General features: G+C 53.2%; 1 protein-coding gene across 3 annotated transcripts in view; it reads right to left on the minus strand.

The window, feature by feature from the left end:
• Positions 1–16,372, minus strand: part of Jakmip3 (Janus kinase and microtubule interacting protein 3) — a 54,387-nt gene extending 38,015 nt beyond the window's left edge. For 2 of the 3 annotated variants that reach the window (XM_042672311.1, XM_042672310.1), the window contains exons 1-2: positions 16,143–16,352; positions 6,575–7,072 (exon numbers count right to left, since the gene is read on the minus strand). In XM_042672311.1, the coding sequence (XP_042528245.1) occupies positions 6,575–7,072; positions 16,143–16,277 (633 nt within the window). In that variant the 5' untranslated portion in view covers positions 16,278–16,352. Of the gene's footprint in view, positions 1–6,574; positions 7,073–16,142 lie in introns of all 3 variants that reach the window. The other variant, XM_042672309.1, reaches the window with a different exon arrangement.
• Positions 16,373–27,038: the final 10,666 nt, after the last annotated feature.

Raw genomic sequence — 27,038 nt, forward strand, 5'->3', positions numbered from 1 at the left:
GGTGACAGGGTGCAGGGTGTATGGGGGAAGAGAGGGTGACAGGGTGACAGGGTGTATGGGGGAAGAGAGGGTGACAGGGTGCAGGGTGTGGGGGGGAAGAGAGGGTGACAGGGTGGGTGGGTGTATGGGGGAAGAGAGGGTGACGGGGTGCAGGGTGTATGGGGGAAGAGAGGGTGACAGGGTGCAGGGTGTATGGGGGAAGAGAGGGTGACAGGGTGCAGGGTGGGTGTGGGGGGGAAGAGAGGGTGACAGGGTGCAGGGTGTATGGGGGAAGAGAGGGTGACAGGGTGACAGGGTGGGTGTATGGGGGAAGAGAGGGTGACAGGGTGACAGGGTGGGTGTATGGGGGAAGAGAGGGTGACAGGGTGCAGGGTGTATGGGGGAAGAGAGGGTGACAGGGTGCAGGGTGTATGGGGGAAGAGAGGGTGACAGGGTGACAGGGTGGGTGTATGGGGGAAGAGAGGGTGACAGGGTGACAGGGTGGGTGTATGGGGGAAGAGAGGGTGACAGGGTGGGTGGGTGTATGGGGGAAGAGAGGGTGACAGGGTGGGTGTATGGGGGAAGGGAGGGTGACAGGGTGGGTGTATAGGGGAAGAGAGGGTGACAGGGTGCAGGGTGTATGGGGGAAGAGAGGGTGACAGGGTGGGTGTATAGGGGAAGAGAGGGTGACAGGGTGCAGGGTGGGTGTATGGGGGAAGAGAGGGTGACAGGGTGGGTGGGTGTATGGGGGAAGAGAGGGTGACAGGGTGACAGGGTGGGTGTATGGGGGAAGAGAGGGTGACAGGGTGCAGGGTGTATGGGGGAAGAGAGGGTGACAGGGTGCAGGGTGTGGGGGGAAGAGAGGGTGACAGGGTGACAGGGTGGGTGTATGGGGCAAGAGAGGGTGACAGGGTGGGTGGGTGTATGGGGGAAGAGAGGGTGACAGGGTGCAGGGTGTATGGGGGAAGAGAGGGTGACAGGGTGCAGGGTGTGGGGGGAAGAGAGGGTGACAGGGTGACAGGGTGGGTGTATGGGGGAAGAGAGGGTGACAGGGTGGGTGGGTGTATGGGGGAAGAGAGGGTGACAGGGTGCAGGGTGTATGGGGGAAGAGAGGGTGACAGGGTGCAGGGTGGGTGTATGGGGGAAGAGAGGGTGACAGGGTGCAGGGTGTATGGGGGAAGAGAGGGTGACAGGGTGCAGGGTGTATGGGGGAAGAGAGGGTGACAGGGTGACAGGGTGTATGGGGGAAGAGAGGGTGACAGGGTGCAGGGTGTGGGGGGGAAGAGAGGGTGACAGGGTGGGTGGGTGTATGGGGGAAGAGAGGGTGACGGGGTGCAGGGTGTGGGGGGGAAGAGAGGGTGACAGGGTGGGTGGGTGTATGGGGGAAGAGAGGGTGACAGGGTGGGTGGGTGTATGGGGGAAGAGAGGGTGACAGGGTGCAGGGTGTGGGGGGGAAGAGAGGGTGACAGGGTGCAGGGTGTGGGGGGAAGAGAGGGTGACAGGGTGACAGGGTGGGTGTATGGGGGAAGAGAGGGTGACAGGGTGGGTGGGTGTATGGGGGAAGAGAGGGTGACAGGGTGCAGGGTGTATGGGGGAAGAGAGGGTGACAGGGTGCAGGGTGTGGGGGGAAGAGAGGGTGACAGGGTGGGTGGGTGTATGGGGGAAGAGAGGGTGACAGGGTGCAGGGTGGGTGTGGAGGGGAAGAGAGGGTGACAGGGTGCAGGGTGTATGGGGGAAGAGAGGGTGACAGGGTGCAGGGTGTATGGGGGAAGAGAGGGTGACAGGGTGCAGGGTGTATGGGGGAAGAGAGGGTGACAGGGTGCAGGGTGTATGGGGGAAGAGAGGGTGACAGGGTGCAGGGTGGGTGTATGGGGGAAGAGAGGGTGACAGGGTGCAGGGTGTATGGGGGAAGAGAGGGTGACAGGGTGCAGGGTGTATGGGGGAAGAGAGGGTGACAGGGTGCAGGGTGTATGGGGGAAGAGAGGGTGACAGGGTGCAGGGTGTGGGGGGAAGAGAGGGTGACAGGGTGGGTGGGTGTGGGGGAAGAGAGGGTGACAGGGTGGGTGGGTGTATGGGGGAAGAGAGGGTGACAGGGTGCAGGGTGGGTGTATGGGGGAAGAGAGGGTGACAGGGTGCAGGGTGGGTGTATGGGGGAAGAGAGGGTGACAGGGTGCAGGGTGTATGGGGGAAGAGAGGGTGACAGGGTGCAGGGTGTATGGGGGAAGAGAGGGTGACAGGGTGCAGGGTGTATGGGGGAAGAGAGGGTGACAGGGTGACAGGGTGTATGGGGGAAGAGAGGGTGACAGGGTGCAGGGTGTGGGGGGGAAGAGAGGGTGACAGGGTGGGTGGGTGTATGGGGGAAGAGAGGGTGACAGGGTGCAGGGTGTGGGGGGGAAGAGAGGGTGACAGGGTGGGTGGGTGTATGGGGGAAGAGAGGGTGACAGGGTGGGTGGGTGTATGGGGGAAGAGAGGGTGACAGGGTGCAGGGTGTGGGGGGGAAGAGAGGGTGACAGGGTGCAGGGTGTGGGGGGGAAGAGAGGGTGACAGGGTGGGTGGGTGTATGGGGGAAGAGAGGGTGACAGGGTGCAGGGTGTGGGGGGGAAGAGAGGGTGACAGGGTGGGTGGGTGTATGGGGGAAGAGAGGGTGACAGGGTGCAGGGTGGGTGTATGGGGGAAGAGAGGGTGACAGGGTGCAGGGTGTATGGGGGAAGAGAGGGTGACAGGGTGGGTGTGGGGGGGAAGAGAGGGTGACAGGGTGCAGGGTGTATGGGGGAAGAGAGGGTGACAGGGTGGGTGTGGGGGGAAGAGAGGGTGACAGGGTGGGTGGGTGTATGGGGGAAGAGAGGGTGACAGGGTGCAGGGTGGGTGTATGGGGGAAGAGAGGGTGACAGGGTGCAGGGTGTGGGGGGGAAGAGAGGGTGACAGGGTGGGTGGGTGTATGGGGGAAGAGAGGGTGACGGGGTGCAGGGTGTATGGGGGAAGAGAGGGTGACAGGGTGCAGGGTGTATGGGGGAAGAGAGGGTGACAGGGTGCAGGGTGGGTGTGGGGGGGAAGAGAGGGTGACAGGGTGCAGGGTGTATGGGGGAAGAGAGGGTGACAGGGTGACAGGGTGGGTGTATGGGGGAAGAGAGGGTGACAGGGTGACAGGGTGGGTGTATGGGGGAAGAGAGGGTGACAGGGTGCAGGGTGTATGGGGGAAGAGAGGGTGACAGGGTGCAGGGTGTATGGGGGAAGAGAGGGTGACAGGGTGACAGGGTGGGTGTATGGGGGAAGAGAGGGTGACAGGGTGACAGGGTGGGTTTATGGGGGAAGAGAGGGTGACAGGGTGGGTGGGTGTATGGGGGAAGAGAGGGTGACAGGGTGGGTGTATGGGGGAAGGGAGGGTGACAGGGTGGGTGTATAGGGGAAGAGAGGGTGACAGGGTGCAGGGTGTATGGGGGAAGAGAGGGTGACAGGGTGGGTGTATAGGGGAAGAGAGGGTGACAGGGTGCAGGGTGGGTGTATGGGGGAAGAGAGGGTGACAGGGTGGGTGGGTGTATGGGGGAAGAGAGGGTGACAGGGTGACAGGGTGGGTGTATGGGGGAAGAGAGGGTGACAGGGTGCAGGGTGTATGGGGGAAGAGAGGGTGACAGGGTGCAGGGTGTGGGGGGAAGAGAGGGTGACAGGGTGACAGGGTGGGTGTATGGGGCAAGAGAGGGTGACAGGGTGGGTGGGTGTATGGGGGAAGAGAGGGTGACAGGGTGCAGGGTGTATGGGGGAAGAGAGGGTGACAGGGTGCAGGGTGTGGGGGGAAGAGAGGGTGACAGGGTGACAGGGTGGGTGTATGGGGGAAGAGAGGGTGACAGGGTGGGTGGGTGTATGGGGGAAGAGAGGGTGACAGGGTGCAGGGTGTATGGGGGAAGAGAGGGTGACAGGGTGCAGGGTGGGTGTATGGGGGAAGAGAGGGTGACAGGGTGCAGGGTGTATGGGGGAAGAGAGGGTGACAGGGTGCAGGGTGTATGGGGGAAGAGAGGGTGACAGGGTGACAGGGTGTATGGGGGAAGAGAGGGTGACAGGGTGCAGGGTGTGGGGGGGAAGAGAGGGTGACAGGGTGGGTGGGTGTATGGGGGAAGAGAGGGTGACAGGGTGCAGGGTGTGGGGGGGAAGAGAGGGTGACAGGGTGGGTGGGTGTATGGGGGAAGAGAGGGTGACAGGGTGGGTGGGTGTATGGGGGAAGAGAGGGTGACAGGGTGCAGGGTGTGGGGGGGAAGAGAGGGTGACAGGGTGCAGGGTGTGGGGGGAAGAGAGGGTGACAGGGTGACAGGGTGGGTGTATGGGGGAAGAGAGGGTGACAGGGTGGGTGGGTGTATGGGGGAAGAGAGGGTGACAGGGTGCAGGGTGTATGGGGGAAGAGAGGGTGACAGGGTGACAGGGTGTGGGGGGGAAGAGAGGGTGACAGGGTGGGTGCGTGTATGGGGGAAGAGAGGGTGACAGGGTGACAGGGTGTGGGGGGGAAGAGAGGGTGACAGGGTGCAGGGTGTATGGGGGAAGAGAGGGTGACAGGGTGACAGGGTGTGGGGGGGAAGAGAGGGTGACAGGGTGCAGGGTGTATGGGGGAAGAGAGGGTGACAGGGTGCAGGGTGTGGGGGGGAAGAGAGAGTGACAGGGTGGGTGGGTGTATGGGGGAAGAGAGGATGACAGGGTGCAGGGTGTGGGGGGGAAGAGAGGGTGACAGGGTGGGTGGGTGTATGGGGGAAGAGAGGGTGACGGGGTGCAGGGTGTATGGGGGAAGAGAGGGTGACAGGGTGGGTGGGTGTATGGGGGAAGAGAGGGTGACAGGGTGCAGGGTGTATGGGGGAAGAGAGGGTGACAGGGTGCAGGGTGGGTGTGGGGGGGAAGAGAGGGTGACAGGGTGCAGGGTGTATGGGGGAAGAGAGGGTGACAGGGTGACAGGGTGGGTGTATGGGGGAAGAGAGGGTGACAGGGTGACAGGGTGGGTGTATGGGGGAAGAGAGGGTGACAGGGTGCAGGGTGTATGGGGGAAGAGAGGGTGACAGGGTGCAGGGTGTATGGGGGAAGAGAGGGTGACAGGGTGACAGGGTGGGTGTATGGGGGAAGAGAGGGTGACAGGGTGACAGGGTGGGTGTATGGGGGAAGAGAGGGTGACAGGGTGGGTGGGTGTATGGGGGAAGAGAGGGTGACAGGGTGGGTGTTTGGGGGAAGGGAGGGTGACAGGGTGGGTGTATAGGGGAAGAGAGGGTGACAGGGTGCAGGGTGTATGGGGGAAGAGAGGGTGACAGGGTGGGTGTATAGGGGAAGAGAGGGTGACAGGGTGCAGGGTGGGTGTATGGGGGAAGAGAGGGTGACAGGGTGGGTGGGTGTATGGGGGAAGAGAGGGTGACAGGGTGACAGGGTGGGTGTATGGGGGAAGAGAGGGTGACAGGGTGACAGGGTGGGTGTATGGGGAAGAGAGGGTGACAGGGTGCAGGGTGTGGGGGGGAAGAGAGGGTGACAGGGTGCAGGGTGTGGGGGGAAGAGAGGGTGACAGGGTGACAGGGTGGGTGTATGGGGGAAGAGAGGGTGACAGGGTGGGTGGGTGTATGGGGGAAGAGAGGGTGACAGGGTGCAGGGTGTATGGGGGAAGAGAGGGTGACAGGGTGCAGGGTGTATGGGGGAAGAGAGGGTGACAGGGTGGGTGTATGGGGGAAGAGAGGGTGACAGGGTGGGTGGGTGTATGGGGGAAGAGAGGGTGACAGGGTGGGTGGGTGTATGGGGGAAGAGAGGGTGACAGGGTGCAGGGTGTATGGGGGAAGAGAGGGTGACAGGGTGCAGGGTGTATAGGGGAAGAGAGGGTGACAGGGTGGGTGTATGGGGGAAGAGAGGGTGACAGGGTGGGTGGGTGTATGGGGGAAGAGAGGGTGACAGGGTGCAGGGTGTATGGGGGAAGAGAGGGTGACAGGGTGCAGGGTGTATAGGGGAAGAGAGGGTGACGGGGTGCAGGGTGTATGGGGGAAGAGAGGGTGACAGGGTGGGTGTATGGGGGAAGAGAGGGTGACAGGGTGACAGGGTGGGTGTATGGGGGAAGAGAGGGTGACGGGGTGCAGGGTGTATGGGGGAAGAGAGGGTGACAGGGTGCAGGGTGTGGGGGGAAGAGAGGGTGACAGGGTGCAGGGTGGGTGTATGGGGGAAGAGAGGGTGACGGGGTGCAGGGTGTATGGGGGAAGAGAGGGTGACAGGGTGCAGGGGGGGGGAGAAGAGGGTGTGACAGGGTGACAGGGTGGGTGTTGGGGGGAAGAGAAGGTGACAGGGTGCAGGGTGTATGGGGGAAGAGAGGGTGATGGGTGCAGGGTGGGTGTATGGGGGAAGAGAGGGTGATGGGGTGGGTGGGTGTTGGGAGAAGAGGGGGTGATGGGGTGCAGGGTGGGGGGGTGAAGAGAGGGTAACAGGGTGTGTTTGGAGAAGAGGGGGTGACGGGGTGCAGGGTGGGGGGAGAAGAGAGGGTGACAGGGTGTGTTTGGAGAAGAGGGGGTGACGGGGTACGGGGTGTGTGGGGAGAAGAGGGGTGACGGGGTGCAGGGTGGTGTACAGGAGAAGAGAGGGTGACAGAACCACGTACCAGCCTGCGGATCTCTCGCTCACACTCCTTCTTGATGCGCGTGATCTCCTCCTGGTGTAAGTGGTACACGCTCCTGATCTCTGCGGCCTTCATCTTGTCGGCCTGGATGGCAATGGTCAGAGCCTCCTCTGCCTGCTTCTTGGCTCCCTTGAGCTCCGAGATCTCCTGCTGCATCTTCACCTTCTCCACCTCGAAGCCCTTCTTAGCCTCCTCCTTGGCCTCGCATAAAAGCACTGTCTTGACTCTGTCGGGCGCACCGTCTCGCATGGTGCTGAGCAGCGCCTGCAGCCGCTGGTTCTCGTTGTCCTTGATCTTGATGACCCGCAGCAGCTCGGCCTCGTGCTGCCGGAGCAGCGCCTCCCGCACGGCCTGCAGCTCCTTCATCTTCTCCTCGTGGAGCTTGCTCTTGAGCTCGGTGACCAGGACCGCGTGCTTGCGCTGCTCGTGCTCACGAACCTGCCTCAGCTCCTGGCTCTTTTCCCGCTCCACTCGGCTGACCTGAAAGACAGGAGAGACCAGAGTGGCCGGAGCCCTCAGCAGCCGCGCCTGGGAGATGGCCGGGTCCCCAGCAGACACACCTGCTGGGAGGTTCAGAATCTCCAGCAGCTGCACCTGCTGGAAGCTGGAAACTGCCTTGCATTCTGTAACATGTAACATGTCAATTAAAACCCTAATCAAACCTTGGTCAGCAGCATGGATGTGTCCCCATGGACACATGTGCAGCACGTGTGGTGTTCTAGGCAAAGTCCCAGCCCCGAAGAAGCCCCACGTGGAGCAGGGGCCCTGAGGGTCTGCACCCAGGCTCGGTGCTCCAGCCAGCCTCTGCCCAACCCCGCCAGTGCCCACTCCCAGCAGCTCACCTTCTGTGTCACCCCTGTGACGAACCATCCCCACTGTGTATGCAGATGATGCCTGGTCTCAGGGGTTGGAAAACACTGGGACAGCTGAGCAGATTCTCATCCCAAAGCTTATACTAAATGGTCTCGGTCCCACAGCCTGGCACAAGTGCCCAGCTGAACCCCAATGTGCCCATCTGCCCTGCAGGCAGGGGAGGTCTCGGTGCATTTAGGATATAGGCAGATGGAAAGAGGGCCTCACCCCACACTCAACCTCATTCCCCGGCAGACCAGTCCGCAGAGAGCTCTGGAACTGGGGCACCAGCCCCCCACAGGCTGGCAACTTCATGCTTGGTATTCTGCATTCTTTCCCCACCCAGCAGTAGCTCTGGTCCCCAACACCTGGGCCTGCCTCTCCCCTCCTCCTCAATCCCTTCCCTCTCAGAGGGTCTCCCTCCTCTTCCCTCTGCCGAATGTCATGCTGGAAAGCGTGGCCTGCACCTCTGCGGTTCTAGACACTGCTCCACAAGCTGCTCTGTCCTCATGGCCCAGGCTGCCACACCACACCATTCACCACCCACAGTTCACCATGATGTTCTGACAAAAGCTGACTTACAAAAGGGAGGCTCCCCCTGGCGCACAGCGTGGGGTCCCACCCAAGGTCAGTCATGTGTCCCTAGCTTTAGGCCTATGGTGAGGAAGTGTATTGTGGCAGAAGCAGCTGGCAGAGCAAAGCCATTCACCTCATGGCCAGACACAAAGGAGAGGAAGAGGAAGGGCAGGTCTCACAGTATCCTTCAAGAAAAACTCCAGTGACTTGGGCTGGGAAGGTGGCTCAGTGGTACAGCGTATGCCTTGCATGCCAGAGGCCCTGGGTTCGATTCCTCAGCACTACATAAGAAAAAAGCCAAAAGTGGCACTGTGGCTCAAGTGGTAGAGTGCTATTCTTGAGCTGAAGAGCTGACATGAGGTGGGCAGGAAGAGGTTGCTGATGGCTTCCTATGTGCAGTTCCTCCCCAGTCCTCCCCCACCTTCCCCTTCCTCCTGACATGGCGTGGGCAGGAAGAAGGGAATAGCAACAGGGAGAAGCTGGGGAACAGGTGCCACTCGATCCTGGTTCAGGATGTTGCCCAACACCCTGCTCCACTGCTGTCCTGGGGCGACGGTGACTGTGATGAGGCACCCTGACACAAGGGCCAGGGGTTCCCAGCACCGACCCCACAGAGGCTTTCCCACCTCAGAGACCAGCCACGGCCTTGGCTTCCATCTCACTCCAGCTGTGGTTTCATGCACACACTTCCCTCAAACCACCATCTTGGCCTGAGGACACCTTCCTTAAACCACTCCTGGTTCCCTGGTTCTTGGAAATAGCCTTCAACTTCTTGGAAGTCACCACAAATGTCTATATACCCTGATTATACTCATTAGAATAGTCATTAATCCCTGCGCATACCAGTCCCTAGACTGGAAGCTCAGGGATGCCTGCCTGACTGGACAAGATACCTGCCCTCTCTCTCCTGGGGTGCCAGACCACTTGACACCTGCCCTCTCTCTCCTGGGGTGCCAGACCACTTGATAATCAGCTCTTCTCTAATATAATCTGGTTCTTGTTTAAATTTGCTCTGATAAAGACTCTTCTGTGAAAAAGATGGAGCAAAGGGCCAGCTAATTCAACAGTTGATACTCACTAGACTGTGATAAGGCACCCTGGTTGTAAATACCTGACAAATGCGACTATCTTGAAACTAAAGCAGCACCCCGCCCTCGGGACTACTTCCTTATGGTTTGACATTTTAAAATATATGTATCTACTGTTCCATTTATGTTCCTACGTAACGGTCATGCTACCCTCGCTCAATACTGTGTTTGGCTTCTACAACTTCCCACTTGGCCTGCACTTGCAGGAAAGAACCGTTAGACTTTCCACCCTTTGGACAAACAAGGACATAAATATTTGAATAACAGGAGTCTTGAGAACCAGCTCAGGATTACACTTGGGGACTTGCTGGCCCAGTGTGGCCATCCACTGGCTAATAAAGACTTTCTGTTGGCTGTACTCTGTGTCTATGTGGTCTCTCCTGGTGGTTTACCTCACAACAAGACACTATGTTGGAAATGAACAATACAACTTGTGGGGGAGGGAGTTCAGGAGAGAAAAACTGGGAGAAAATGGGACAAGGTGACACTGTTCAAAAAGTAATATGCCTGAATTACCTGAATGCAACTGTAACCTCTCTGTATGTCACCTTGACAATAAAAATTAGTAATAAAAAAAGACTCTTCTATGAGTCTGCTTCTGGATTCTTTGGTGAAACTACTGACTTGCCATCTGTCTCCTCATCCCTAAGAAGTTAAGCTTCAATCACCCACCACCAAAGCATTTGCTGCAACCTTCATTTATGTTTTTGGTGGGCCTGGGGGTTCACTCAGGGCCTTGCAGTTGTTAGGCAGGCTATCACTTGAGCCATGCCTCCAGCCCTTCTTATGCTTTAGATTTTTCTAGGGTAGGGCTTCAACTTTTTGCCTAGGCTATGGTTCTTCCATTTATGCTTTCTGTGAGGCTAGGATTACAGGTATTCACCACCATGCCCAGATATTTGTAGAGATGTGGGATTTGCTAGCTTTTTGCATCTCTACCTCTGTATACCTGGGTTTACAGGTATGAGCCACTATGTCTGGTCTATTGGAAGCTTTTACTCATGTAGAAACAAACATCACAGTTTGCAACAGTACTGAACTGTAACAGCTTCTTGACATTCAAATTATGTATGTGCTGTTTATCAGACATTCTGTTTCCTGCTATTGAACATTTATGTGATTTTTAATGCCCTCATAGTATTTTCCTTTACTGATATATGTTGAACAGTGTACTGATATAAACACATTGACATGATAAATTGACTTAAATAGCTGCTGTACTTGAATAGTTTGTCCCAAAGGGGTTTCCATATGTGGTCAATTCAAACTGGTTTGCAGTGAAAGTGGGTTATAACTTGACAACACGAGCATTCTCTTGTAGCTAAGCAACAGCCTCAGGCGGGAACAGCAGCCACTCCTCCGCCAATCCCAGGCTGGGGCTCTGAAACAAGGCCCAATGACAAGGCAGCCCCACCCGGGTTTCCCGGGTCATTTCCTGTCTCTCGGATTATAAAGTCAGTTTTCAAGAGGAACACTGGGACCCAAACCCATCTGGAGTTCTACCTGGCTCCAGAAGACTGTCTTGCTCAAGTAAAATTTGTTAAATAAAACTGGCCTCAATTCTCCTTTCCAAGGAGATTTTTTTTAAGTAAGCTAATCCATTTTTTAATGGATTTCACATTTGAAGGTATGATTCTGATGGCCATTATATTTATGTGGTGCATTATTTTTCCTCATGTAAGTATTCACATTTATAGGCACTTAAAGTTTCATTTCACATAGAAATTATACTGGTGTAAATTGTGAGTAAATCAACCTTATCCCCAGAATATTAGTCAGTTGTCTCAATTCTATTTGTAGTCCAGCCAACCCTTCCTCTGCTTTCTGCTTACTGGAACATTTCTTTTACGCACCAGGGTTCTTTGAGGTAAAGAATAACTTTAAAATGCATTTAACTCAGATCAAATTCACAGAGGAAGGGCAGAGGGTTGTGCAGATGAGCTGTATAAGGAGGAGCCAGGTTGGCTGGGCACCTTCGAGCACTGGGATTGCTGAAGGAGTCAGCTCACCAGTGTGGAAATCCACTTGGCCACAAGCAGGGTGCTGGTAAGGTAGTGTTAGAACTGCAAGGAAGGGAGAGGAAGGGAAAGGGGAGGAGGGGCTCTGCAAAGGACAGGAGGGGAGCCATACAGCCACACAGAAGCACCGTATATTTGCCTGTTTCTTGGGGACCTCTGGCCTTCCTCTCCCAGGGGCTGGTGTCAAGCCACAGTGGCCTGGTCCTGTCCAGTTGTAGGGATGATTTGGGGAGAAATTGAGCCAGAGGAAGAAAAGTCCAGCACAGGCCTCTGCTCTCCATGGCCAGAGGAAGGGGAGCAGACATGGGATCAGGACAGGCCAAGGAGAATGGACAAGAACTGGAGGTGGTGGATGTGGACACTTGCCAGGCCTCAGGGGACACTTGTGGCCAAACACTGCCTTTTCCAAGGATGAGTCACCCATCTTGCCTGGACTGGCCATCTAGAGGTCTCCTTTCCAGTGCTCAAAAGCCAAACTGGGGTCCGGGAGGGGCTTGGTGTAGAGCATCAGCCTAGCATTCCTGAGGCCGAGCACTATAAAACAGCCAAGCAATTCACCCACATCACTCAGGACAGATCAGGCCAGCAGTCCCACAGGGTGGACAGTGCCAGACTGTTCATGAGAGATCCAAGATCTACACACTCCCGGTGGTGACCACAACTTGCTGGAGATACCTAACCAGGAGGGAGTGTTTCAGGAACCACTGTGCTGGGCCCAGAGCAGAAAGGACTGCTTTGCCTAGGAAGAGGAAGGTGGCTCTAACAGCCGACAGGCTGGGGGAAGGGGGTCGGGGGGGGGGGGGGCGGCAGACAGGGGCTGGGGAGGGCAGCAGGTTGGAGAGCACAGCAGGCTGGAAGGCACTGCCCATGCCATAGTAGCAGGAATTTGAGTCAAAGTTGTGTTTGGTTGCTGAGGTAGCACTGCTGTTGTTTTAATGTAGAGCACAAGGCTCTGCTTCTGAGAAGCAGCAACACAATGGCTCGGGGTCCTGAGCCCTGCTGCTGGGACCGCCCGGCATAAATAAATGCTTGCTCCTCACCGACAGGGCAGGTGAGGCTGCACGGCTAGGAGCCTGTGTCTCATCATACAAGGAGCTTCTGGCACTTTCCTTTGTGGGTACAACAGCCATATGCATTTATAATGTCACAAAATGTTTATAGCTCTCAAATAAGAATTAACAAAACTGTTGAGCCCCCTAGAAAGCTCAAAGGTTTATAGAGAATTTTAAATTAAATGAATGATATAATGCCCCTGAGACCCTACTCCCTGGCTGCTGAGAAACGCTCAAACCACATTTTCACTAAAAAGGATTTTTCCTCCAGCATTGCTATTTCCATGTAAACTCCAGCAGTGAGTGCTCTAGAATTCAGGGTCATCCTTAAAGATCAACATCTGAAGGACTATTTTCTGTCTGTGAACAGACATGAAGCAGAGTGCCTACCCCTGAGATACCTGAGCTGCTCCCCGAGTTGTCTGCCAGTGTCTGTACCAATGGTCTTTCCATTTAAATTTCACCAGAAATTGATCAAGAATAAGAAGAAACTACAGCTGGGCACTGGTGGCTCAAGCCTACAATCCTAGCTACTCAGGAAGCTGAGATCTGAGGATGGAGGTTCAAAGCCCGCCTGGGCAGGTTCACCAGTGAGACTCTTATCTCCAATGAACCACCAGAAAATAGGAAGTGGTGCTGTGGCTCAAGTGGTAGAGTACTTGCCTTGAGCTGAAGAGCTGAGGGACAGTATCTAGGCTCAGAATTCAAGCCCCACAACAAAGAAGAAAAAGGAAGAGGAGGAAGAGGAGGAGGAGGAGGAGGAAGGGGAAGGAGAAAGGGATAGGGGAAGAGAAAGAAGAGAGGAAGAGGAAGAGGAGGAAAAAGAAGAAGAGGAGGAGTAGGAGGAGGAAGACGACGACGACAAAGATGACAACTGTAACACAAGCACCACAGCTTGGGACAGCTACTGCCCAGGCCTGGTCTGACTACTGTCGAGTCCTGGCATCTCCTGAAGGCAGGCACTCGGAGGCCTTTCTGGTCATCTGGTGACCTCTGGTTATCAGAGTCCTGGTCCCACACAACCTGTTTGTGTGATGATTGCAGAGCAGGCTACCATGCACAGCGGCTGGCACTAATTAGGATAGATTGGCTCTGTTAATGGAGTTGGAGCCACACACTGCACACTTTTACCAAGCTTCAGCTGGGCATAGTACTCACTCACTGTTGTTTTCCCATATCCTGGGAAAATAAGTATTGAGACTGGTTAATGGATATGATAAGAGATGTTCAAGTATGGAAGAAGTCAGCTGGATTTCTATATGTCATCAGAAATGAATTAGGAATGAAAATGGTAAGATGGACCATTCATAGTGGTATGGTAAACACCAAACACCTATGAACACAAGTTAAGAAGTCTTTCCAGGCTCTCTGTACTGAGAGCACAGTATATTGAGAACAAGTTTAAACAGGCTTCCAAAATTGGAGACTACATCCCATTTATGAATTTAAAGACCACTGATTATAAGCAAGCTAGCTTCCCCTGCGGTAACCTATAGAGCCAGAGCCACAATCTAAAGGAGGCGCTCTACAAAAGTAGAAATTGACAGGTGAATTCAATACATGAATGGAAAGGCAAAGAACCAAGACTAACTAAAAACAAAGTGAGAATGCACACTACGTGACCACGGCTTGTCAGGAGAAATTAGTGCAGGTTCTGGACAAAGGGAAACCAACAATGTGACATGGCCTCCATCCATAGCTCCTGCTGAGAACCATCCTCTGCTGCCCCTGCTGAAGTAGCCATCTTGCTGTTTCCTACATGCCCCTGGCCAGCTGACGAGGGCTGATCGGGGCTGGCTTGGGTGGTGGCCACGAGGCTCTAGTCTGGATGTGTCCTGGTGAAGGCAAGGAGAAGAAGCAGAAGAACTTGCTTGGGCCTGGCCCAGCCCGCTGCTGCACTGACCACAGCAAAGCAGGATTCAGAGTCATTTGACCAAGGGCATCATGCAGGAGGGGTCATGTCTGTGCCCACTGCACAGACTTACACAGTAGGCCCCCTAGGAAAGCACACACTGCAGAGGGTGCGTAAGGCCAATCCCATACCTGTACAGAGCCTTGGCACCTACTCTCCTCGTACACAAAAGTTAACTCTTGGTGGTTTTGGACACATGAAAGGCAAAACCACAGAACTCTTGGGAGGAAATAGGGAAGGATCTCCTGACCTTGGTCCACGCAAAGAGGAAACAACTTGTAGGGCACGCTGCACAAAGATGCCATCTGTCCTTCTCAGGTGCTCTCAGACTCAGGGGACTATCTCCCCGGTCACAGCCTCACGTGACGATCACCTCTCTGGCAGTAAACACCCTCCCCAGCATTGTCTGCAGTGCATGCAGAGTGATCTGCTTGTAGGCCGGCCCTGATTTTCTTGGCATTTCCTAACCTGGCTACTGCCAGTTCTCTTCATGTTTCCAGGAGAGCTGAAGTCAATGCTCTAAACATTTGTGCATGTATCTGACTATCTGCCCTGGGACCAATGTCTCAAAAGCCGGCCACATCCTTCAGGCCCTCTGCCCGCTGCCTGTCACCAGTGCAGTGGGGTGAGCCCCGTCTTCACCAGTGTATGAGGGTGTCTGCTTTCCCACCCACCCCACCGCCAGGGACCAGCAGAGGGCTACCATGCTGGTGCACACACCTCTGCATGCATTCACATTTTGGTCATCTTCCAAGAGGTTTTGGCCATTTGTACTATTTCCTGAGCCTTAATACAGAATCCTGAAAGGTGGAAGTTGGATTGCCAAATCAGGTCAGGACCTATTAGTGAACCGTGCATTCGGTGACTCATGTTGAAACGAGGCGGACACAGTGCCCCAGTCACAAGGCAGGTGCTCTCTCACTACAGGTCATGCTACGGAATGTGGGATGGTCACAGACTTTCAAAACCCACAAATAATCTCTGGTCTAGAAATCCAAAGTATTTCGTCTCTTCCCTTATGCATGGGAAATATGGACAGGCTATAGAGACAGGGCTGTAAAGACACAGTAGGCAGGGCCAGATAGGGGCAGGGAGAGATGAGGATAGGGAGAAATGAGGATAGGGAGAAACAGGGGGCAGGGAGAGACAGGGGGCAGAGAGAGATGGGGGGGCATGGAGAGATGGGGGCAGGGAGAGACAGGGGGCAGAGAAAGATGGGGGGGGCAGGGAGAGATGGGGGCAGGGAGAGATGAAGACAGGGAGAGACAGGGGGTAGGGAGAGCCAAGGGGCAGGGAGAGACGTGGGGGGACAGAAAGAGTAAGGGGAGGGGCTGACCTGCATAAGACAAGAACATGAACATTAAGATACCCACAAAGGTGAACACACAGCCCTCCGGGAAGAGGGTGCATTTGCCTTTTCAAAATTCCAAGCGGTACATAACTCTCTGTAAAATCTACAGAATCTTCTGGAAGCACTAGAAGGTGGGCATGGAGCAAGGCGAGGGTCCCAGCCCAGGTGCGACTCGGGGGAAGGACTGGGCCTCTGCAGGCAGCCAGTCTAGGGCAGGGGAGGCCTCTGGGTCCCTCCGCAGACCTGCCGGAGGGGCGGGGCCTGCTCTAGCGTCACCAGGTGTGGTCCCTGGGGGCAGCATAGCCACACTCAAGCTTCCCCGTGTTCATGTGGCCCCACATGAACACACTTTGCAGGGATCGCCACTGTGCCCAAGGAGCCATGGACGCCTGCCGTGCACACCCGCACAGAGCGCTGCCATGCACAGGGCTCTCTGATTCATCACCCTGAGTTTGCAGTTACCAACATGGCCTCTGCCCCCAGGACACTCCCATCACCTCAACTCCACTGTCTCCCAGAGCCCTGGCCTACGCTGCCTTGAGGATCTGGAGGCTGGAAGACAAGAACACGGCACCTCTGCAGAGGCCTGGCTCTGTGGCTATGTTACCCCCCCTCCCCGCCCCCAGCCCGAGGAAGCACCTCCTGACTTGGGCAGGGCACTAGGAAGGGGGGTATGTATGTGGATTGGGGTCGAGGCCCACCTTGCTCTTCTCCTGTTGCAGCTCAATCTGGATGTCGGTGAGCTTGGTCCGCAGCTCCTCGTTGGCGGCCTGCAGCGCGGTGAAGGCCTCTGCCTTGTCCCCCTTGGCCCGGCTGCCCGCACTCTTCTTTGACATGGTGAGGCTGGATGGCCAGAGGGACAACAGGGGCTGAGTGTCCACACCAAGCTGCTGGCAGGTGTCGCTCGGCTGTCGCTCTGCTACATTTTCTCGCTCACCTGGAGGAAAAGCGCACCTTGGTGAGCAGGGTGCACATGGCCAGACACCCTAGTGCCACCTCAGCCACAGAGCCTTGACCCAAGCTGGGGCAAGGACAGGGGCACTGCTGACTCCTCCCAGCCCTGTCCTAGTGCCATGGACCCAGCCAGGGCCCTGCCCTGGCTGCGCTAGAACCAGCACGGCACACAGTGGCCACCCTATGCGGTATCCCCACAAAGAACATTGTACCGCCCAGCAAATTCTTTAGGACCAGTAGACTGGGCACTACTTTAAAGCCAGAATGTCTTACACAAGTGAGGCACAGAATAGTGACAGTCGGTATAAACCATGGGCTTCTACAGTAGAGTGCAAGCCCAGGACCCCTGGCTCCCAGGGCTGGATGCACCAGCCGAGCCCAAGAAATATCCAAAATGCCAAAAGCCCACCCAGATGCTGGTGGCTCACATGGCTCATGCCTGTCATCCTAGCTACTCACAGGAGGCTGAGATCTGAGGATGGCAGCTCAAATCCAGTTTGGGCTGGAAAATCCACATGATTCTTATCTCCAATTAACCACCAGAGAACTGGAAGTAGAGCTGTAACTCAAAGTACTACAGCACTAGACTTGAAGAAGAGAAGAAAAGCTCAAGGACAGTGCCCAGGCCTTGAATTCAAACCCTATGACCAACCAAATCAAACGCTGAAAGTCAGGTCTGCCATGTTCAGAGTAGTAACACTGACAAAAACCAAGCAATGGAAGTGCCCTGAGTGTGTGGAGGGACAGAAGTCGCACTGTCACAAGTCACCAGCGACCTCTCCCCACTGCTCCTAAAGAGACGGGAACTCCACAAACCACACGTACCATATCACGGGACAGCTGCCACAGCAGAGCACCAACAAGAGAACAATGAGGAGCCAGTGGCTGGGAAGAGGCAGAAAGGAGTTTTTGTTTTTATGGGTCAGAGATCCAGGTTTAGAGATGAAAATGTTACGGCAGTATGAAAATGGCTAACACAAAAAAAAAAAAAAAAAAAAAAAAGAAAATGGCTAACACTTTTGAACTGCTGAGACTGTCACTTTGACGTATTTTTTTCCACCATTTTTAAAATCTTTAAAAAACAAGCAAATAGTCAGGCACCGGTGGCTCATGCCTATAATCCTAGCTACACAGGAAGCTGAGATCTGAGGATTGTGTTTCAAAGCCAGACTTGGCAGGTACACCCCTGATACTCTCATCTCCAATGAACCACCAGAAAACTGGAAGTGGCATGGTGGCTCAATTAGTAGAGCACTTGCCTTGAGCTGAGGAGCTCAGGGCTAGCATCTAGGCCAAGAGTTAAAGCCCCATGACCAACAACAACAACAAAAACAAGCAAACTTCACTCTGGGAGGCAGCCATCAGCATAGGAATTTGGGTGTGAAGACCACACACATCCAGTCCGTCACACGGACACCAATAACTCCACTGGAGCCCAGAAGGCTCTGTCAGTCGCCCTGGAGTAGGAAGGCTGTGTTGTTGTCCTTAGAAAATGGGAGGGGGGAGGTTGGGGAGAGTGGACCCAGGGAGAATGTCATGCGCAGATCAGAGCAATGCTGACACAAGTTGAGGACCCAGACCAAGCCGAGAACCTGGGCCCTCCTGCCTATAGGGGTGTGGTGGAACAAGGTGACCTTGGATCCTGGCCTCCAGGACTGTGAAAGAATCAATGTCTGTTTAATCCACTCTGTCTGTGGTACCGTCACACACTGCATCAGGACTTTTTTTTTTTTTGTCAGTCATGGGTCTGAGCTCCCGGCCTGGGCACTGGCCCTCAGCTCTTCAGCTCAAGGCTAGCACTCTACCACTTGAGCCACAGCCCTCCTTCCGGCTTTTTCTGCTTATGTGGTGCTGAGGAATTGAACCTAGGGCCTCATGCATGAAAGGCAAGCACTCTACCACTGAGACACCTTCTCAGCAGATCGGGACATTTTAGTTAGCAATTGTGACAGTTAATCTTGACTATCAACTGAACTGGATTAAGAACTGCCTAGGAGGTTGGTGCTGCTCACCTCTGGGTGTCTGCAGGGCATTTCCAGGGAGATTAACTGAGGATTGGGGAGGCTGCCCTGAATGTGGGTGGCACTGTCCTATAGACTGGGGTCCTGGGTAGAATAAAAGCAAAAGGGCAAAGGTCACCAAGGCAGGTGCCTGCCAGTAATCCCAGCCCAGAAGGACAAGGCTAGGAGATGCTGCCTGCTGCTGACCTCTGGTGGAAGAGTGGCACAGTGCTCACGTGAGGGTCTGGGGCTTCCCTGCATAGATAGGGGCTGACCTGCAACGTTCATGCCTGGATCTAGGCTGTTTGCCTATTCAAACCAGTACATACCATTTAGCTATCAATTAAAAATATACTTAGAAGCCAGGGACTCATGCCTATAACCCTAGGTAATCAGGAGGCTGAGGTCCAGAGGATCATGGTTCAAAGCCAATCCAGGCAGAAAGGCCCTTGAGACTATCTCCAAAAAACCGTGAACAAACGAAAAACAAAACCTAGCACTGGGCTTGCTTATGTAAAATGTCAGGGAGCTTTCGGGTCTAGGATTAAAAAGGACAAGGCCCATTTCAGCTCACTAAGAATAGTGTTTGGTAATGGTAACTCTGAGTGTGTGTGTATATGAATATATATACACACATACACAGTGTAAGTATGTTTGTGGGGGAGTTGAACTTGGGGCCTCACATGCACTCATGTTGCTTGCTCAGCTGGGACTCTTCCACCCAAAGAGAACTCAGGGCAAAGCTTCATGACATTTTGGTTTGATGGTATTTTCTTGGACACAAATCCACTTCTGGGTATATACTCCAAAGTATTAAAATGTGTCAAAAAAAAAAGGTGTGCAAGAGATGTGCACACCCATGTTTCTAGCAGCATTGTCCACAACTGCCCAGAGGTGGAGGCCATCCCAGGTCTACCAACAGGCGAGTAAATAAACACAATGTGTCCTACACCTAAGATGGCATATTACTCAACCTTGAAAAGACAGGAACATGGATAAACCTGGAGGACATTACACAAAGTGAGTGATAATTATGAATAAGGCACCTGGAAACATCAGACTCAGAGACTGAAAGTGGAGTGGTGGTGGCTAGGGGCTGAGGAAGTAGAAATAGAGACCAAAAGCAAGACCCTGTCTCAAATAGCCAGGATGGCAAAAATGGGACTAGAGGCATAAATCAGCAGTAGAGTACATACCTAGCAAGCATGAGGTCCTGAGTTCCAATCCCAGTACTATTTGAAAAAAAGAAATAGTGTGCATTTCTATATTGTGACACCTGTTTTTTTATAAAAAAAATAACACCCCCCTCCTGGGTTGTACGATGTAGCTAACTATTGGAGGGGGGGTGAAAAAAACACTTTTTGATTCTAAAACCACAGAGGAGGGCTGGGAAGGTGGCTCAGTGGTAGAGCACTTGCCTTGCATGCATGAGGCCCTGGGTTCGATTCCTCATCACCACATAAGCAAAAAGAAAAAAGCCATAAGTGGCGCTGTGGCTCAAGTGGTAGAGCGCTAGCCTTGAGCTGAAGAGCTGAGGGACAGCGCCCAGGCCCAGAGTTCAGGCCCCATGACTAGACCCCCCAAAAAAAACCCACAGAGGAGTGAGAAGCATGGATTTCAGTCCAGGGGCCAGAAGGGGCTGGATGTTGTAACAAGTCCCATGACTTGTTTGCCACTTCCGGAAGGGAGGAGCCCATGCCAGGCTTCAGCTGAGGTGCTGTCAGGTAACGGCCGCTGTCTGAAGCTGGTACATGTGTGACAAGGGAGGAGGAAGCACACACAGGTAGGGCACCTGGAGGGGGCAGGGCTTTGCAGTGCTCTGCTTCTAGGTGGTGCCTACACATGGCACCAGACCACCTGTAGACCTGCAAACCAGAGGAAACCAGAGTCAACCAACTTCTCCTCCAGCAGGGAACCTCTGAAGCCACAGGTGTGGGTGGATGGGGAGGTGGTGGGCAGGGTAGGACAAGCACTGGCGTTATCTCCCCCGTGCATTTCCTTGTTGTGCCTCAGGCCTATTGACTGCATGGCTGCCAAGCCAATGCACAGCTCACCACAGGCTGCCACGACAGCTCAGGTTGCCGTAAGCGTGGCTACCATGGTCAGTACTGGACCTTCAGCAAGCCTCTACAGGCCAAGTGATCTCATCCTGGAAAGGTTGGACACAGCAGCTAGGAGAGATTAGACAGAAAAGGCTAAGAGCTTTACTGCCAACAGTCTGAATAGCAGCACAGTTTTGTTACATTGGTGGCCAGGTGTTTGTAAGGGATACCAAGCCCTGGAGAAGGCCCTGTCTTACATATGAGCATGTGATGTTACATTCCACAGGAAGGAGAGAATACTGTTTACAGACACTGACAGGACCTGCTGGCTAATGGTGAAGGAAGAACGAAATACCAGGTAGATTAAAGAAAATGATGGGGGTCGGGGGAGTATTCAATTACTGAGAACAAGGAAAAAGGGTCACTTATCAAATCTCTGGAGGGAAGAGCCTTCCAGGCTTGGAGAAGATAAAAGCATTCACAAAAGGAAAGATCAATAGATCCCTAGGTATCTTTATTATAGAAGAAGTGAAACAAATAAAGGTATCTTCACAGCCTTAGAAGGCTATGAAATTGTAAAACAGTAAGCTCTTACCAGATACACATAAATAGTAAAGAGATAATTTGTAAAAAGAGAAATAAAAGTGAATTTGAAAACCATGCAAGCTGGGCGTGGTGGCATACACCTGTGATCTCAGCAGTCAGGGAGCTGAGGCAGGGCAGTCATGAAGTAGGGGCCAGCCAGGGTTACAGCAAGACCCAGCCTCAAAGACAAACAGGGCTGCAGAGAGCTCCGTGGTACAGGGCTTGTCCCATATGCAGGAGTTTGATCCCCAGCTCTGCACATGCATGTGCATATGTGTACACGCACACGCACACACACACACACACACACACACACACACACACACACACACACACATGCATGCATGCATGCATGGACATAGTCGTGAAAATAACCTCCTCTGAGTTCATGAAAATGCCAAAGGCATTCGGGGGCAGCCCCAAAGGATGACAAACAGGCTAAGGAGAGGCAGGCCATGTGGACTTCTCACGTCGGCAGAGGACAGGATAGAAAAGTAAGATGGAGAATGATGAAATGTGCTTGTGGGAGGTGTGAGCGCATCTGTGTGCAGGCACTTGTGTACACACATGCATGTTCATGTGCCAGGGTTTGATCTCAGGGCCTCAAGCACTTGTCTGTCTTGCTCACAGCTGGTGCTCTACCACTTGAGCCACAGCTCCACTCCAGCATTTAGCTGGTTAATTGGAGATGGAGATAGACCTTCCTGCACAGGCTCCTCTTCCAGGTCTCAGCCTCCCAAGAATGACATTTTAACACTTTCTGGGGCCAAATGAGGCCAGTGCACAGTTCAGACCAGTTCATCCAGACCACATCCTCCCTCCTCTGGGTACTCACAGGGCAGGGTGGAGGCTCTCCAGCAAACCAGGGCTGGGGAAGTGCCCAGGAAAGGGAGGATGAATCCTCACAAAGAAATTAAGAACACTCAGAAAGGCAAAAATGAGCACAGGTATAAAACACTGTCTTACGTTTTTCAAAGAAAAACTGGTAGCAATGCACTATGCAATATAACTCATCAGAAAATATCTGAAAAAGACAGCAAAAGGAATGAGAAAAAAATTAATTACATGTGTATTCGTATTATAGCTTCAAGAAGAATGGTAAGCTAACAATGATTCTTGGAAACCCAAAAGCAAGCACTAAAAGTTAAAACACTGAGTGCTGGCCTCTGGCTGGGAGGCCCAGCCTGGATGTCCAGGAAGCCTCTGCACACACCCCAAAAGGCTGACAGAAAAGCAGGTGCTGCTTCCTCAAAGACCCACACTGGTAAAGCTCACTGGAGATGCCAGCTCCCCCTACCCTTCAGGAGAACCCTAACTGGGCCTGCAGTGCAAGCCAGAAATCTCTACGCTGGGGGACAAGGCAGAGCAGGAGGATCTCAAGTTTGAGGCCCACCTTAGCTACGTAGTGAGACCCTGTCAAGAAAGAAGGAAGGAAGGAAGGAAAAGAAAGGAAAGAAAGAGAAGGAAAGAAAGAAAGAAAGAAAGAAAGAAAGAAAGAAAGAAAGAAAGAAAGAAAGAAAGAAAGAAAGAAAGAAAGAAAGAAAGAAAGAAAGAAAGAAAGAAAGAAAGAAAAAAAGAAAAGAGCGAACTAGGCACAGAGGCATTAACTGGTGAGGTCTACCAGGCAGTTAGGATGGAATTACCCAGTTCTACACTAACTATTCAGGAAAACCAGAAGATGAGGTGCTTCCCACATCCTTTCATGAAGCCAATAAACCTGGACATCTAAACTCACAAAATATTACTGAAAAAAATCTCCTCACAAATATGAGTTAAAAATCCTTAGCAAGCCGGCCGTCAGTGGCTCATGCCTATAATCCTAGCTTCTAAGGAGGCTGAGATCTGAGGATTGAGGTTCAAAGCCAGCCTGGGCAGGAAAGTCCATGAGACTCTTATCTCCAGTAAACCACCAGAAAACCACAAGTGGTGCTGTGGCTCAAGTAGTAGAATGCTCACCTTGAGCTGAAGAGCTGAGGAACAGTGCCCACGCCCAGAGTTCAAGCCCCAAAACCGACAAAAAAAAATCTTTAGCAAGATTAGTCACTCAAATGCAGCAAAACTTAAGCATAATGCACTGTGATCTCTTGAGGTATACTTCAGAGATGTAAGACTTGGCTTTATACTTTAAATGAGACCATTTAGCTTACCGTATCAGTATAATGAAATTTTTAAAAAACATACAATCAGCCGGACACTGGTGGTTCACACCTGTAATCCTAGCTACTTAAGGAGCTGAGACGTGAAGATCGAGGTTCAAAGCTAGCCCAGGCTGAAAAGTCTGTGAGACTCTTATCTCCAATAAACCACTCAGAAAAAGCCAGAAGTGGTTTTGTGGCTCAAGTGATAAGAGTATTAGCCTTGAGTAAAAGAAGCTCCAGGAGGGAAAAACTGGAGTGAGGTAAGGGGCGACATTGTCCAGAAAAAAATACTCATTACCTACTTATGTAACTGTAAGCCCTTGTATAGCACTTTTATAGTAGCAATAAAAACTTTATTTAAAAAAAGCAGCTCAGAGACAGCACCAAGGCCATGAATTCAAGCCCTATGACTGACAAAATAAACAGCTAGATCAATAGATGGATCAGTTCATAGGTAGATAGATGGATATAAAATCTAAATGGAAGCCAGGCACTGGTGGCTCATGCCTGTAATCCTAGCTACTTAGGAGGCTGAGATCTGAGTATCGAGGTTCAAAGCCAGCACAGGCAGGAAAGTCCGTGAGACTTACCTCCAATAAACTACTCAAAAACCAGAAGTAGCGCTGTGGCTCTAGCAGTTAGAGTGCTTGCCTTGAGCTGAAGAGCGCAGAGATAGCGCCCAGGCCCAGAGTTCAAGCCCCACAACCAACCAAAAAAAAATCTAAATGGACTTTTTGTTGGTAGAAATGATCAAGCTATTCCTAAATAAATATAGGAAAATAAAGAACAAATTTGGAGCTAGAAATCATTGCCCGATTTCTAATGTATAAAAAGCTATAGCAATCCAGATAGTGTGTTTTTGGTGTAAAAGTAGACATACAAATGGAAAGAAGGGGCTGGGAAGGTAGCTCTGCGGTAGAGCGCTTGCCTTGCAAGCATGAGGCCCTGGGTTCAATTCCTTAGCACCACATAAACAGAAAAAGCCGGAAGTGGCGCTGTGGTAGGGCGCTAGCCTTGAGCTGAAGAGCTGAGGGACAGCGCCCAGGCCCTGAGTTCAGGCCCCATGACTGGCAAAAAAAAAACAAAACAAAAAAAAAAATGGAAAGAAGAAAAATAGATGGATTGGACTACATCCTGTGTGGTCCATTGATTTTTAGCAAAGGTCTGTAAGGAATTCAATGTAGAAAAGACAATCTTGTCTTTGTGCTGGGGCAATTGCGCATTTGTGCCAAAACAACCAACCTGCAGCTCACGCCCTCCATGGCACCAGCCTCTTTCACACACACACCATGGGACCAGCCTCACACATACACACACACACATACATACACATACACACCATGGCACCAGCCTCACACATACATGCCATAGCACCAACCTCACACACACACACACACACACACACACACACACACACACATACGCCATGGCACCAGCCTCACACATACATGCCATGGCACCAGCCTCACACACACACACACACACACACACACACACATACACCATGGCACCAGCCTCACACATACATGCCACAGCACCAACCTCACACACACACACACACACACATACGCAATGGCACCAGCCTCACACATACATGCCATGGCACCAGCCTCACACACACACACACACACACACACATACACCATGGCACCAGCCTCACACATACATGCCATAGCACCAACCTCACATACACATACACACACACACACATACACCATGGCACCAGCCTCACACATACATGCCATGGCACCAACCTCACATACACATACACACACACGTACACCATAGTACCAGCCTCACACATACATGCCACAGCACCAACCTCACACACACACACACACACACACATACGCAATGGCACCAGCCTCACACATACATGCCATGGCACCAGCCTCACACACACACACACACACACACACACATACACCATGGCACCAGCCTCACACATACATGCCATAGCACCAACCTCACATACACATACACACACACATGTACACCATGGCACCAGCCTCACACATACATGCCATGGCACCAACCTCACATACACATACACACACACGTACACCATAGTACCAGCCTCACACATACATGCCATAGCACCAACCTCACATACACATACACACACACACACGTACACCATGGCACCAGCCTCACATATACATGCCATGGCACCAACCTCACACACACATACACACACACACGTACACCATAGTACCAGCCTCACACACACACACTCACACATCATGGCACCAGCCTCATACACACGCACACACACACACACACACATACCATGGCACCAGCCTCTCTCACACACATACACACACACACACGATGGCCCAGCCTCACACACACACACACACACACACACACATACACACCATGGCCCAGCCTCACACACACACCATGGAACCAGCCTCTCTCTCTCTCACACATACACACATACACACACACACACACACACGCCATGGCACCAGCCTCATACACACACACACAAACCACCATGACACCAGCCTTACACACACACACACACACATACACACCATGGCACCATCCTCACACACAGATACACACACATATACACAAATGCCATGGCATCAGCCTCATACACACACACACACCATGGCACCAGCCTCTTTCTCTCTCTCTCGCTCTCACACACATACACCATGGCACCAGCCTCATACACATACATACACACACACACACACACACACACACCATGGCACCAGCCTCTCTCTCACACACACACACCATGGCATCAGCCTCACACACACACACACACACACACACACGCACGCGCACACACCATGGCACCAGCCTCTCTCTCTCTCTCTCACACACATACACACACACACACACACACCATGGCACCAGCCTCTCTCACACACACACACTGTGGCATCAGCCTCACACACACACCGTGCACTAGCCTCACACATGCACACGCACACACCATGGCACCAGCCCCTCTCTCTCTCTCTCTCACACACACACACACACACACACACACCATGGCACCAGCCTCTCTCTCACACACACACACTGTGGCATCAGCCTCACACACACACCGTGCACTAGCCTCACACACGCACGCGCACACACCATGGCACCAGCCCCTCTCTCTCTCTCTCTCTCTCTCTCTCTCTCTCACACACACACACACACACACACACACACACACCATGGCACCAGCCTCTCTCTCACACACACACACTGTGGCACTAGCCTCACACACACACACACACACACCATGGCACCAGCCTCATACACACACCATGGCACCAGCCTCACACACACATACACACACACACACACATGCCATGGCACCAGCCTCACACACACACACACACACAAACACACATACATATATGCCATGGCACCACACACACACACACACACACCATGGCACCAGCCTCACACACACACCATGGCACCAGCCTCACACACACACCATGGCACCAGCCTCACACACACATACACACACACACACACACACACACACACACCATGGCACTAGCCTCACACACACATACACACACACACACACACGCCATGGCACCAGCCTCACACACACACCATGGCACCAGCCTCACACACACACACACACACACACACACACACACACCATGGCACCAGCCTCACACACACACCATGGCACCAGCCTCACACACACGCCATGGCACTAGCCTCACACACACACCATGGCACCAGCCTCACACACACACCATGGCACCAGCCTCACACACACACCATGGCACCAGCCTCACACACACGCCATGGCACCAGCCTCACACACACACCATGGCACTAGCCTCACACACACACCATGGCACCAGCCTCACACACACACCATGGCACCAGCCTCACACACACGCCAT

Source organism: Dipodomys spectabilis, unplaced genomic scaffold (assembly GCF_019054845.1).
Source record: "Dipodomys spectabilis isolate Male_0828 unplaced genomic scaffold, ASM1905484v1 ptg000693l, whole genome shotgun sequence".
Taxonomy (NCBI): domain Eukaryota; kingdom Metazoa; phylum Chordata; class Mammalia; order Rodentia; family Heteromyidae; genus Dipodomys; species Dipodomys spectabilis.